Source organism: Penicillium malachiteum, assembly GCF_028827825.1.
Source record: "Penicillium malachiteum strain IBT 17515 chromosome Unknown utg000001l:1.0-8184562.0:1.0-8186909.0, whole genome shotgun sequence".
Classification (NCBI taxonomy): Eukaryota; Fungi; Ascomycota; class Eurotiomycetes; order Eurotiales; family Aspergillaceae; genus Penicillium; species Penicillium malachiteum.
In genome coordinates, this window is record NW_026643094.1 from 3,270,547 (window position 1) to 3,285,163 (window position 14,617).

The window sequence follows — 14,617 nt, forward strand, 5'->3', positions numbered from 1 at the left end:
CGTTTAGGGATAGTACAGGTGCTCAGCCTTACTCGAGTTTTTTATACTTCGTGTCATTCATTAAGTAGTACTTTGCTGATTTATCTGATTTTTTCTTTCTTTTTTGTCCTTTCATTTATATCCGTTTGTTACCCTTGTTCTCTCTTTAAACTCCGGGGCAAGCTTAGCATCGTTTACATCCCGATTTATTCCCCAGGGTTCGCACACCCTTGCATTCTTTTCTCTTAAGTTCATCACATAATACTGCCAGTGGGACTCGGCATCATGGTTGTATCTTCAGAAACAATTGGCTGCGTTGCCTATATGGAGGGCGTTGGCACCTCTTATGGATATGTACCACACCTTTCAGTTGGTGTCGTTTTCGTTGTCCTATTTTCAATTTCTATGATCGTTCATACCATTCAATTTTGCTGGAAGCGAGTATGGTGGGGTGTGGTGTTTAGTCTCGGGTGCATGGGTAAGTTCTAAACTACTACACATCAATTCTCTACGAATATCCCTAACTATCTTATAGTGGAGGTTCTCGGATGGGCTGCTCGATTATGGTCAAGTCAATGTCCATACAACGGTGATGCATTCTTGATGCAGATTTCGACCCTAATTATCGGTATGTGGACACTTACATGAACATCAAGACTCAGAACCCTATACTAACCTCATACTCAGCACCAACTTTCTTCACTGCTGGTATTTACATTATCCTGGGTCGATTTATTCAACTTCTCGGACCCGAATCTTCAATCCTCAAGCCAAAAACCTATCTCTGGATCTTTTGTACTTGCGACATCCTTTCACTCGTCATCCAGGCCGCCGGTGGTGGTATGGCCTCCGCTGCAGTCAACTCCGTGAACGGAAACACCGCACCTGGAACACACACCATGGTTGCGGGTATTGTATTCCAACTATTCTCTGTCACAATCTTCGTCTTCTGTGCCATCGACTTTATCCGCCGTTCCTTGCGCTATAATCTTCTGCAGCCCATGAAGGGAACTATCCTTCCGCTGCTGTATGCCATGATCTTCTCCGTTATCTGCATCTATATTCGGAGTATCTACCGTACTATCGAACTGTCTCAGGGTTGGTCTGGATACCTCATTACTCATGAGCGATACTTCATTGCGCTGGATGGTGCGATGATGATTTCTGCTGTTGGAGTTTTCAACTTCATCAACCCTGGTTGGTTCTTGCCGCAGACTGGTGGTCGTAAGCGGGAAACCTATTCCAGTGATGAGATCGAGATGAATGTTCCCTCAAGCTCTTAGATTTTTTTTTTACTTACTTATGTCTTCTCATCTGTCTCTTCTCATTTATGATCTTTTTTATTTTGCTGCAGATAGATATCTCGAGTTTTGAAGAGCCATAATTGGAAGACTACACGCATAGTAATCTATCATATTCAATATCAGATACTTCAAACCAAACTCCATTGTATATCCCATAGGATGACTACTGGTGCCTAAAATAGTTACAGCTACAGCTACTAGGAGTTGTTGAGGTACATGCTACTAGTACGCTACATATGAGGAAGTTTATGTTGGGAAGAGCAGGATTTTATTTCAAGTATTGAACCCCGTAACAAAGAAAACAGAGACAGAAACAGGAGAAAGAGAGGAGGTGACGAGTCGCCGAGGATAGAACTGGGTAATGGGGATATGGGTTAACCACAAGAATGGAGAGAGGAATGTCTGTGTACATGTTAACATTCAGTACCCGCCAGCTTTCGTTGAAGGGAAGAGGTGACTTACGCCCAGTGATCCCCGAGGAAGACTTCAGTAAGAAGAACAGACAGAGATGTAACAACAAACATCTTGACGCGCCGAGCACGTGCAATGAAAAGGTGTAAAGATACCTGGCAGATGTTGCCAACTTCAATGACCAGGTTGTAGTGGATAGTTCATGTTGACGTGATGGATGGATGGATGTGAGAGAGAGTGTGTGTTGTGTTGTGTTGTGTTGCATCGTCTTGTCTGTGGAGTGGATTCCCATAAAGCCCACTATGCCGATTGTCCTGAGGTTCCGCGAAACCCGCCACGGTCATAGCTGCTTCCTCTCTTAGCTCTCTGTGCCGATTGTCCTGAGGCCTCGCGAGACCCGCCACGGCCACAGAAGATAAGCACCAGCGGCGTAAATGCGCTGCAGGTTGTGCTACTACCTGCATTGTCGAGACTCCGGTGAGCCTGAGATGGCATAGTAGCCAAGCAGTGGAAAGTGGAAGTGGAAGGTCGTGTCCTGAAGCCCACTATGCCGATTGTCCTGAGGTCTCGCGGGACCCGCCACGGTCATAGCTGCTTCCTCTCTTAGCTCTCTGCGCCGATTGTCCTGAGGTTCTCGCGAAACCTGCCACGGTCACAGAAGATAAGCACAGAAGGTGCCAGTCCCCTATGTGTCAATGCAGGCTGTGCTACCACCTGGATTGGTGAAAGAAGGAGGGCGTTGATTGATCATGGGCAAGTGGAGCCTGGAGGTGGCTATGGGAGATGGTCAGATTTCAATGTATGTATTTGGTTGAATATGGAGACTCACATGTTTCCACATAGCCCAAGGAAGGAGAGGACCATTGACGAGACAGTGCTGAGACATGTGTGTGGATGACATGGATGAAGGATGCAAGACATGATATGCATGAAGGGTCATGTCAACAAGAGAAGGACATGTGAATGAATGATGTCGAGACATGATATGTGTGGAAGGTCATGTCAATAAGATGAGGACATGTGAAGGAGGCGAAGTCATGATGGAAATCATAGTGAAGGCCATGGATATAGAAGGTTGTATCCACAGGATGTCAACAAGGTATGATCATGTCGCGAAGAAGTAGTGTCAACACAGCTCAGAAAAAGAAAATGATGTGTGTGGTAGTCAGGTCCTCAGACGCGTTGGTAAACAGAAAACGCGTTGGAGTTGAACGTCAAAGTCATCAAGGCCCAAGAAAGGTGGGGTGTGGTCCAGTGGATGATGGATGATGATGATAATGATAAAGGATCATCATGATAAATGATGAAGGATGATGATGATGGTTGATGGTCGATGATGGAGTGTGGGAGAGTTGGAAAGAGGAAGAAGTTCGAAATCAGAAAAGTTGGGGGTATTTATACCCTGGGCCAGGCAAACATTTCCAACGAAGTGAGAGTTGAGAATTGTCGATCTGTATCGTGTTCCATATTAAATTGACCGCCAGAGATGCAGAGACACCACTCGCTTCTCTTACTTACCAGATCACGCAGAGAGGCGCGTTGAGAATCAAAACAATAAATGATCTTGCTCCTATAAGCAAAATATTTCGTGATCTAATTATTCTAATCTAGTATACTATCTTGATGCGAAGCTATTTTGATCTGCCAATGAGGAGGTTGCCGTATAGTTCATAAGGATCTAGATCAATTCCAACCCCAGATCACAAAAATGATCTGGATCTCAAAGGTATACTAACATTTGATGTTTTTTAATGGGGTATTGAAGAGAGTATTCAATTTTTTTGTTTCTATTTGCTGTACCCAATATCAACTCAACAATCTTGGAAGACCTACAGGTGTTTTCAGGCCCACTGCAAAAATCTAGATATTCAAACTCAAATGCTATACTAGAATTTTTACCCCTGTAATGCTAGGTTAATTGCTTTTCATATAGTCAGAGTGACCTTCTCCAAATTAATTCAAAATGTCCTCGAATTTGGGGTTTTATCTGTATGAAATCCGAAGTGGGTGATATACTAGTTAACTAGTTATATGATGGGGCTCAAATCCAGGCACCAATATCACGTGCGTCAGGCAAAATATATCCCACTTTGCGACAGCCTCGAATTCTACATACCCCTCAAGCTCCTTCAATTTTACGAATGAACATTACAACTCGCATTTCCCGGACCTTCATCTTCTTGAACAGACTCAGTCCTCTGCATAGACTTCATTTGCACACAATGGTACCCAGTACGTTGAACCGGACACCGCAACCAGCCCAAAAACACAGATCCATGACTCACATTACACTAAAGGCAACAAGACTCTCGTTATCTCCGGCCCTAGCGGTGTCGGCAAGGGCTCTTTAATCGAAAAGCTCTTCAACGCGCACCCCAATACCTTCACATTCTCTGTCTCCCACACCACACGACAGCCCCGAGCCGGCGAAGTCGACGGAAAGAGCTACTTCTTCGTCTCCCAGGAGGAATTCGAGAGCCTGAAGTCAGAGGGAGGCTTTGTCGAGAGCGCCAAGTTCGGCTCCAACAGTTACGGAACTAGCCACCGCACTATCGCTGAACAAACCGCCAAGGGCCAGATCGTTGTGCTGGATATCGAGATGAACGGCGTGAGACAGATCAAGGAGAACCCCAATATCGAGCCGCGCTATGTCTTTATCCAGCCTCCTAGCATGCAGGCTTTGGAGTCTCGATTGAGGGGTCGGGGTACCGAGAATGAGGAGGATATTCAGCGCCGACTGGGTCAGGCCTCTGCGGAGTTGGAGTTCGCGAATGCCCAGGTTGGGGATAAGATTATTGTTAATGATGATCTGGAGACTGCTTACAGGGAGCTTGAGACCTTCGTCTTCCAGGAATAAAAAGTATAGACGTGGAGTGCTAATATGTCGGAATACCATATGATTATGTGTTGAAATAATCCGAATCATTTATTTTATTCAAATTCTCAGGTTGCGTTCAATCAAGTCTATAGAGCAGGCCAGGTATTACCCAGACTTTGGGTATGAAACAAACGGTGAGCCAAAGGGAACAAAAATAGGCGAATGGTATTGAAAACATCACAAGCAAGGGGAAAACAGGAGAAGAGCCGGGGTATCGAACAATGAATAAACCAAAACACCATGATTAAAAAAACAGAAACATCAGGATTATTCCAGAGATCCCGGAAATGCAAAATGTAATAAGCCGAGTGCCAGAAGAACCGTGTGAGATAGTTTACATGAAACTAAGCTCGTCCTCGCTATCCTCCTGGGAGCAAGGGATGACAGACTTTCGCCGAGTGGCTATGATTGGGGTAGCTCGAGAAACCAACTTTCGCGTAGATTGTCGCCGTTGATCCATTGGTCGATGTACCCTTTTTCCAATTGTCACCGATGGTCGCACAGGGGCAGGACGAGAGAGTCGGTTATTAAGAATGACAACCTCAATTTTGGACGCGGGCTTGGATTTGATAGGAGATGTCCTATCCGGCATGCGATTTGGCATGTCTCGTAGAATGCGGCGATGCGACATAAATGGCTCTAAAGATGGGGACCTCGATGCACATCTCTCAGAGCTTGAATCGCTTATGCAGACCTCAGCCTGATCCACGACAACCATTGGAGCGGTACGTCGTCGTTTGGCCGGTCGAATGGGTGAGGTATCAACGACCTCCAAGTTCCGCTCTGTGCCAAGAGACGATGGAGACGAAGTAACGCTCGAGGGTAATTTTTCGAAAGAGTCTGACTCAAGGCAACTGCTATCGGTTGAACAAGGAATGCACGGCACTTGTGGAGATAACTCGGTGGCTCGTCGCTTCCTTCCAATAGTTGCGTTCGTCGGCTTGACAGCAGGTGTGCGAGCAACCCACTCACCAATACTATCTTCCCAACGAAACAAGCCACTTGGCTTACTTGGGATATCTGCTTCACTGGCCGACCCAGAGCTTGTCTCCCTTTGTTTCCGAAGAGTCATAGCTGTCTCTTGAATCTCAACGGCCCAAAGATGATCGTCCGGCTCCCCAGTCGCCTCGGCAAATTCCATGGCAGCCTCAACGGCAACCCGGCTTAAAAACATGGCCAAACCCGAGCCCTCTGTCAAGTATGGAAGTCTTGACACGATGCGTCGAGTTTCACTGGCCATTAACGTATTTTCCTCCTCACTCGATGTACTGCCAAAACAACGGAATGATTGTCGTACGAATAATGCGAGCTCTTTGATCAGGTCAGAGCGTGATGCCAAAAGATTTGAATATTCTTCAACTCTCGCGGATGATTTGACCACAGGCTCAGTATGGCCTGCTAACACTGTATCGTTACACTGCAAAAGCGAACCAGCTAACAGAATGCAACCGCGCCTTAACAGGTGATGTGATGAAAGAATAAAAGCATCGGATAGTGGGCAGGCGTTCATTTCTCTCTTCACAGCAGATAGAACCCGATTAATAGTGTGGCCGGCTTGAGTGCCATCTGAATCCTTGATATTGTCAAACTCTCGAGACCGTGATATGTGCATGCCACAAAGTGCCGCAAGAAGACTTGTTACCTGGTTGCTTAACGCATCTTCCACTGGCAAGGGACATCTCCGCTCTATGCCTGCGGAGTTTGTATGTACTGCTGACGAGGTTCGTGCAGATCTGCCATCGTGATGTTTGGTCGCACGCTTTTGTCCAAGGCGTTCAGAAGTATCGGCAAAGAGGATGTCGCATGCAGAGACGAGCACAGTCTCGATGAGAATCGAGGCTGCGGTGCTATCACCATCCTCCCTGGAGAATGATATCGTTGCCCGGGTCATCCAGTGAGTCCATGGCTTAGTTGCCATCCACTCCGGATGTAGCACGCCACGACTAAGAAGTTTTGCAAGTTCGTGGAAAACATATGACCGGTGGGATGGATCGTGGGAAGCATATCTGTGTAAAAGTCGCAAGGGCTCACCGAGAGAGCTATGGTCGGAGGACGGGTTTAGTGCTTGAGGAAAGGGATGAGTCGAGCGCTCGGAAAGAAGTGTTGAAAGAAGCGACTCAAATGCGTCCAACTCGCTATACCGACACTTTTCAATCAGTGCACATGCAATTGGGTCCGTCAACCATTTGTTTTCTATCATTGTTGAAACCAGATGGATTCCTTGCGCGCGGACTGCCTCCCTCAATGGCCTCCATCCCCTCCCATGCGATGCGTAGAAAGTCTCGAGCTCGGTGAGATACGCATCACACATGTCCTCGTGCGCGTCCTTATCAAGTTCATCCTGCTCTTCCTGTTCCTTTTCGATGAACTTCGGCAGGCGTCTTAACACCGTGGATAGCAGGGAACGTGCGCCCATCCTGGGTTTAACAGATGCATCTTTATTTTCACGCCCGGATAGTCGAGTATTGGATAAGAAGTTCTGAAGGATTCGATCAAGATTATGTGCAATATCGGCAAACCCGGTATCACCAGACTGATCGAGCAGTTCCTGCCATGGACTCTTATGTAGAGAGTACCGATCACGAAACGCCTGCTGTTCCTGGTTCTGCGCCGATCGATTCTGTCGTACCGGTGGCTGTGAACGAGCGCTGGACGGTATTTCCCATCGTCTTCCAGTGATCAACGGCGTTGCGACCTCAATTGCGCCGGGGAGAACACGAGATGTTTCCGGGCTGTGCACTAACACCCTTGCGCGCTTTTTCCCAGCCTTACTTTCTTCTCGCCCATAATATCTATGTCGAACTCGGCGCTGAGCGGGCCTCTTCCCTGGAATCCAGACTGGATCATCTTCGTCGGCGTCTGACCCTGAGTAAGCTTCCGGGGCACTCGTCGCCTTGAGCAGGTCCAACTCTTTCTCGTCGGAATTGTCTTCTTGATCGGCTATCCTGGATTCCGCCGCGATAATCGCCAAGGTTTCGTGATGCTTCTCGAGTCGACGATAGATGGATGTCAGTGGGCGCAGCATGCGGTTTGCCCATTTTGCGGTGGATGGGACGTCGTCCATTAGGCCTCGCTGGGAATTAATCTATCGTTAAAGATCATACAACTGTGAAGTAAGCCATTAGTATCATCAGCGAGAGGGATATCGAGGGAGTTGTCCGCACAGCAGTAGGAAAATGTTCACAATCAAGTTTGCGACATAGCATGGCAGTTACCACGCCCAGTCCTGAACCATGCGCGCGTGAAAAGGAAGTGAACAATAAAAGAAAATAAGATAATTATTGGAATACAACGATAAGGCGCGTTCAAATGGAATGCTCCAAGAGATCGGAGTCGGAGAAGACCTCGGACCAAAACAAAGTAAATAATAGTGGGTCCAAGGCGGTCTAGCGCCATTAACCCTGTCACCAGTTGACCTTAACCTATCAAGAGTATATTGGTCTACTTCACGCCCATAACAAAAATAGTTCTTAGCTCTCCACAAAACTGGTAATTTTTCCATGAATTTTTGACAGCCCTTCATTCCAAGGTTTCTGCAGGGTCGACTTTTCATCATTTTCACTACTTGAGAGATACTTCTAGGGTTGAGATACAGATTCATCTGTCGGCCTGTTCTGCTCTTCTCCTTTTTCATCGGAACTGGATTTTGTTCCCTGTGTTTTCGGGGCCAGTTGGAGCTTCTGAAAATCGTTGGCATCCCTGATCCGTTCACAGATTGTGCGACTATCAATTCAAGTGCCATGGTTCAGACCGTTTATTGAAAAATCAGTTCAGGTGTTGATTTTTAGCCAGTGGAGTCATATTCAAGTTCGGTCATGCCAAATTCGATCTCAGCCGCGAGCAGCCGCGTTTCATTTCTCTTCCAAGGTTACAATGTTCTTGGAGGAGCCCTTATTAGTCCTCAATTTCTGGGACGGGCCGGGGGTATATCACATGAATAGCAACTCTCCCCTTTTGAAAGCATCTAACGCACTCTGGGTAAGTGGATCTTCACTTTTGTCAAAACAATGCTTCGCACGTTCCTCAGGTTTCCAACTGGTCATGTCCAACCGGTCACCGCCGACTGGCCCCCCCTTTAAACGCGTATGCCGGTCTCCGGCAACGCACCTTGTACTCTTCCAGAGTCTTCTTCCAATTCCAAGGATCATTCTTTTTGGCTGTGGGCAATGGGATCGTAAGTCTGGGTGACTTGATCTTGCGGCGAGCCAGCTCATTCACCAAGTCGCGAGGAGACTGGGGCTTAAAACCGTACTTGTCGGCATAGCCCATGATAACGTTAGATGTGTGACGGGTTTTGCTAAGCTTTGTGTCCATCATCACAAGGTTGGACGACCCGAGCGTGATGATGCCCCCACCCACGAGAACGTTTCTTTTCTTGCTTCCAATTTCAGCCGCAACCAGAACATACATCCCCATAACAACTCCCAGATTTTTCACTTCAGAATCAGGGCCCAATAGATTTTGCCGTTCCAGAGTAGCAAGCATAGTCAGGAACATGATCTGTACAAGACGGCAAAGCTCAAAAAGACAGTTGGGATCATCGACACTATTTGATTGTTAACTCTGATCCGAAAAGTGAAGAAAATAGCGCTGGTTCGGTGTAGACTCACTGGTCTATCAGCTCCATAGTGCCACGCGTGAATATTAGACCTATCGCCTCACAAATAGCCCATTGATTCTTCCAATTCCCTTCCTCTTCATCAAAATCTAACAACAGATTCTCGAGAAGCTCTATCAAGCCGTAGCTTTGGTGATACTTGAATGTATGGAGGGAAAAAACCCACGGCTCGCGGACATTCGCCAATAACTCAACTATCGACGCTCTCAGTAATCCGGCATAGCTCACAACCCAGGGGTGGTTTGGATTATCTAGGGTAGGCTTGCGACAGACACAAGGGTCCTGGCAAAATTTCTTTCCAATTATAGTTGTCATTAGGCTCAATGTATATCTGGCGGAAAAGGGGATGTAGCATACTGAGTCCTTCTTAGTCTCACTTTGGTCCTCCTCAGTCTCACTCTGGTCCTCTTCAGTATCTTCAGTCTCGTCGTTATCAGGAGATCCAACAAAGTTCCATTCGCATAGAGAAACCAGTCCGAATGCTTTCTTGGTATCGACGAGTATCTCCTTGTACAGGACATCGTAGAATGAAGTTATTGAGCCCTTGGTATAGCGTGGGTTTGGTAAGATGTCAGACGCGTCCGGACTTTCATCAGATCTAGGTCGCTTGGACTTGGAGCCTTTGATGGCTGAGAGTGATTCTGTTGATTTCCTTTTCGGAGGCATCTCTTTGATTTGAGTTAATAATGGTCTATATAGTCCTAGAGACTCGGAATTACCTTCACCAATTCGGTTAAATGTGTTGGGTCCGAATCACTTGGGACGCGTGCGCGTTCCAAGGTTGCGACTGCTCAGGTGTATTGCGGACCAAAACTGCAGACGGTGAAAGCTGGCAAAATGCTCCCACATGGCGACAGGTAACGTAATTCCCGGCCGAGCTGCGCACCCACCACCATTAGACAAATTCAAATTCAAACAATTTAACCCAACACCAATAAATTCAGTTATAAATACGATTTTCACATACATTAATCCGATGGCCAACCTCTCGACATCCACTACACCTAGGTGGAGCCTTTTTGGCTGGCTGACTCGGCTGACTCGGCTGAATAGGCAATTCAACCTGGGTGTGTGATTCGACCATAGGTGCTTCCACTGGTAAATCCAGATGCGTAACTAGCTGTAGGCCTTCTTCAACAGTCGACCCCTCTTCGCATTGTATCTGCCTAGCTGATCGAGTACGCTTTTGTCGTTTCTTCTCGTTCGCTGCACGTAAATTGGCGTTTTCTTGTGCTAGTAACGCTGTGTTATACAGCGATATACAGTGGCCCTTGATGATTTGATCTAGCATCAATTTTGATGGGCTGGGAGGGCTGTTTGATCATTGTTTTAGAAGGTCTTTTAGCATTGAAGCTTGCTTCTGTAGCTGAACCATAGTTCTAGGTGTTTTAGGTATAGATTGACTAGACCTGCTGCCTGGTCTGCTATTTGGTGGTATAGGTGTTCGTAGAGAAATATTAAGCTTAGAAAGTATCCTTTTAGCCTTGATTGGTACTAAACCAATAGCTAAAAAAATTTTTGAATAGTAGTTGGTTGAAAAGCTTCTTGCCGGGCACGTTGGTAATCAGCTAAGAAATCAAGCTTGTCAATATGGTTATAGCCTATACGTGTAAGGTCGCTTATAAAACAACCATATGTACGTTTCAACACTGCAAAACAACTAACATCTAGTGGCTGTAATAGATGTGATGAATGCGTAGGCATACAGAGTGGGATAGTGTTTTTTTCATTGTAGATTTGGTCAAATTGGGGTGTAAGATAGCTTCCATGGCCATCGAGAATCAATAGCCGAAATCGACCATGGACACGTGAATTTGTAGATGGGATAAATAGCTTTTCTAGCCATCGTAAGCCAATCTCATCAGTAGTCCAGCCATTAGCTGAGACCTCAAATCGCCAATCTTTTGGTAGGTTATCGAACCAGCTAGTAACAGCAACCTTTCCCTTAAAAATCACACATGGTGGTAATGAATAGTCATCCGCACAGGTCGGTTCAATTACAGTTACCTATTCACGGTTTCCAGGCTGTAAAATAGATCGCCGACCGTAGTATTCTTTTCGTGTTACAACCTTCTGTGTGGAAATAAGACCCATTGCAAAGCCTGTCTTATCAAAGTTGTAAATATCCTTAGGCTGGATACCATTCTCATCAATAACACGTTATACGGTTGTAAACCACTCTCGTGGGATTTAGGATCTTCGTTTTGGGCACGTTGATAGTAATATCGCCTAGGAAAATGTGTTCGAATCTCATCACGTCGATTAATGAAGGTTGACGGCCAGTTCTTGCCAACTGTGGGTTGGGGGTGGCTACCGCGTGCAGCTAGTAGAATATTGGCCATATCTCGTACATTAGATGGCCTAGGCGCTGCACCGCGTGTATCCATAGAGATGATCCATTTAGTAAGTGAATCCTCTTCCAACTGAGTCAATTTATGGCCATTTGGGCGTATATCGACGCGAGATTGAACACCGTGCGCGCGACTGCGTAGTGTGGACCCAGGCACGCTAAATAGCCTGGCCGCTGCGCGAAGAGACTTGATTTGGCCCTTTTGAATAGCCTGTAAGGCTAATCAAACCTTGCCCTCTTGTTCGGCATTTTTTCGGCCGAAATATTGCGAGAAATATTGCGAATTGGTGGCATGGTACGTGATTAAAGAAGATAGGTTGGTAGGAATACGCGATTTTAGATGGGGTGCGCAGCTCGGGCGGGAATTACGTTAGGGCTTTGTTATTTCCGCTGCTGCCGCTTCAATGGGGGCGCTCAGGCCCAGGCTCAGCGCCATGGGCTTTTTCAGCTATACTCAGTAGATTTAACGGCAGAATACTCTATCTAAAATTGTGGAATCTAGGTATCGAAGGGATTAATGGTGGCTAAAAGCGCTTCTGCTACATTTTGTCTATTCAGGCAAAGCAGAAATTATGGAGGAGCCGTCAAAAGTAGAATACCACCATTGAGTCTGATAGCATATCAGGCAGTCTTGGAAAAAAAAAAGCGCCGTCCAACTTGAAGGTCTTGCACATGTGGCTGGCTCACTGGCACGACTTGGATACATAGTTGCAAATGATGACTTGTATATATGGACCACGATTTCGCCTATTTTTCTGGTTATTAGTCACTAGAAGTATTTCTCAACTGCCGATTCCAATGATCACGGTGTTGGCCAGCATATATCAGAAGCAATATAATCTGCTGCAGACTCAGCTCCTCATACACAAACTCAACCGGTCCCACTAGAGACCATATTTGATGCTTGTCAGTCCTGAGACAACACCCTTCGATAGACGGTAAATACAAGAGGCAACTATCAAGCAATTCTGCTGCTTTCGGGATACTTTGCTCGCTTTTCGTGCTGCAGAGAATACCCCGCCTGTAAAGCATCGTAGAACCCGAATCATCCTGTTGTCGGATTAGGACGGCGTTGGTACCTTCCAGAAGGAAAACATCATCTCCTTCACAAGCGCCGGATGCAGTCAGGCAGCTGTCAGACGACATCATCTCATACAGAGGCCCACCGCCATGTCTGGCCATGACGTTTTGTTGTGCACCTGTTATTATCAGAGAAAAGGTCTTTCCTGCCAGCTGTTGGCGCTGGGTCTCGTTCAACGCAAATGGGGAAGAGTTCCTTGCCCGGCTGCGGCAAGCTCTACAGGAAGATGGAGAGGGTTGAGTCACATGCCTGAGATGTCCTACATGAGTGAATTCGATCTTAAAAGACAGACTCAAGTTGGTGTCTGGAATGCTGGCAAGAATTGCACTTTCTTGAGCATGGTGTAGCTTCAGAATGTTGAAGAGATCCAGCGCGGTTCTAATACGAAGCTCATGTGGCAAAGTGCTTAAAAGGCGCACGAATAGAGACATTGGACTTGCTGAATAGTCCACGACGACCTCAAGGCCTCGGTCTTCTTTGTGTTTGTCGGATGCGCTAGCGAGACCAAGCAGGCCATAGACACGATCGCGAACATCGAAACACTGTGCCAGACCAAATTTCAGAACCAGCGTGACAAGTCCTTTGTCTATAAATGCGCTTCTTCCCTGTTCCATCTTATCCAGCTCATTCAGAATATCCCTTGCATGTCGTCCGGCCGGTGTGCTTCCAAGAACCATATCAACTCCCGTGAAGCCTCCGGGGACAAAAACGCCCTTGTTCCATCTGGGGAGTTGTCTAAAAACAGACCATGGTGTCGACTTTAAGCCACAAAACAGAATAATGTTTTGCGCAAGGAATAGCTCCTGAATAATCCACAGTCTCGTCCAGTATGACCGTTGGTATACCGTATCCAGGGCCTCTCCGTCGGGCGCGTTGAAATCAAGGGCCTCGATCCTGGTCTTTTCCTCCCCCAGCTTGGTTCTGACTATAGTGCTGCTCGCTACCGAATCAGAGCATATGTCAAAGACGAAATCGCTCTCGGCTGTGCCGGACCCAAGCCAGACGAGCACGTTTTCTGCCTGTGCATAAAGATCGCCTACCCGCCGGACCTGGGCGTTTCGCTCGGCAATGTCATCCTGATTGATACAGATTGCGTCCACGAAGACATAATCGTCTCTATAAGCACTACTAGCTAACACTTTCAGGAAGCTGTGCAGATTCTCCCGGATGAAGAAGAGACGATCGTTGATGAAGATCAGTCGGTCGGCTACGGTGTCTCCCCATTCATAGGAGAGACTGTTATAAGTGGGTTTCTCTAAGAATTTGCATACCTTCAGAGAAAATCTGAGAGGTTCTTCTGAGACAGTAGAATCGAATTTGAGAAGTCGGATGTAGTGTTCATCGGTGGCCAGTGGGGTTGTATAGACAAACCCCGCAGTATTGGCTGTCATGGTTGAGTCGAGATGGTGTAATGCAAGACTCGGACTGAAATGTAACTTGAAATCTCACAAAGTCAACCGCAAGGATGTGCTAATACTGAGATGATGTTTAAGGTAAGTGGACACATTGAATTTTGTGGTGACATGGATCTCTTAATATGATATTCTTTGTTTACAAAACCTGATTCCAAGACATCATAGCCTCATTCTAAGCCTCACTGGCAATTTACGTGGGTGGTAAGCTCAAATGTACCTGTACATACATAGGTAAGTAATTGGTTCCAACTCCAACCTGGGAAGTCCTACAAGTTCGACTCTATGGGGTTACTAATAATGTTCAAATAATGGTAGATGGAATAGACTCTGTTCATAACCCAAAATGAATTGGAATACAATTTTAGATACAAAAGACCGTCGCATCAGCGCACATCGTGACATCGTGATATATGGTCATATGGTACAACCAAATCAATGAACCCTCCCATGCCCAGGACAAGATCAAAAGATTAAAAATCGTAATGAACCAAAAGAAAAAAAAAGAAGAGAGGAGATGAATCTAATAGAAAGAAAGTACAGCATGTTTCCGCTCATCAACCTTGAACCGAAATCCCTTCCGA

General features: G+C 46.4%; 5 protein-coding genes across 5 annotated transcripts; 2 read left to right on the forward strand and 3 right to left on the reverse strand.

Moving 5' to 3' along the window:
• Positions 1-264: 264 nt before the first annotated feature.
• Positions 265-1,262, forward strand: N7483_001235 (RTA1 domain-containing protein; the record flags this gene model as incomplete). The annotated part of the gene is made up of 3 exons (XM_057084672.1): positions 265-457; positions 515-607; positions 667-1,262. The coding sequence occupies 3 exons, from the start codon at positions 265-267 to the stop codon at positions 1,260-1,262; spliced, it is 882 nt and encodes a 293-aa protein (XP_056950821.1).
• Positions 1,263-3,916: 2,654 nt separating this feature from the next.
• Positions 3,917-4,551, forward strand: N7483_001236 (guanylate kinase; the record flags this gene model as incomplete). Its single annotated transcript, XM_057084673.1, has 2 exons — positions 3,917-3,926; positions 3,992-4,551. The coding sequence occupies 2 exons, from the start codon at positions 3,917-3,919 to the stop codon at positions 4,549-4,551; spliced, it is 570 nt and encodes a 189-aa protein (XP_056950822.1).
• Positions 4,552-4,906: 355 nt separating this feature from the next.
• On the reverse strand, positions 4,907-7,636 carry N7483_001237 (uncharacterized protein; the record flags this gene model as incomplete). Its single annotated transcript, XM_057084674.1, has 1 exon — positions 4,907-7,636. One exon carries the CDS (start codon positions 7,634-7,636, stop codon positions 4,907-4,909), a length of 2,730 nt encoding a protein of 909 aa, XP_056950823.1.
• Positions 7,637-8,501: 865 nt separating this feature from the next.
• Positions 8,502-9,856, reverse strand: N7483_001238 (uncharacterized protein; the record flags this gene model as incomplete). Its single annotated transcript, XM_057084675.1, has 3 exons — positions 8,502-8,645; positions 8,680-9,118; positions 9,183-9,856. The coding sequence occupies 3 exons, from the start codon at positions 9,854-9,856 to the stop codon at positions 8,502-8,504; spliced, it is 1,257 nt and encodes a 418-aa protein (XP_056950824.1).
• Positions 9,857-12,302: 2,446 nt separating this feature from the next.
• On the reverse strand, positions 12,303-14,012 carry N7483_001239 (HET domain-containing protein; the record flags this gene model as incomplete). Its single annotated transcript, XM_057084676.1, has 1 exon — positions 12,303-14,012. The coding sequence occupies one exon, from the start codon at positions 14,010-14,012 to the stop codon at positions 12,303-12,305; it is 1,710 nt and encodes a 569-aa protein (XP_056950825.1).
• Positions 14,013-14,617: the final 605 nt, after the last annotated feature.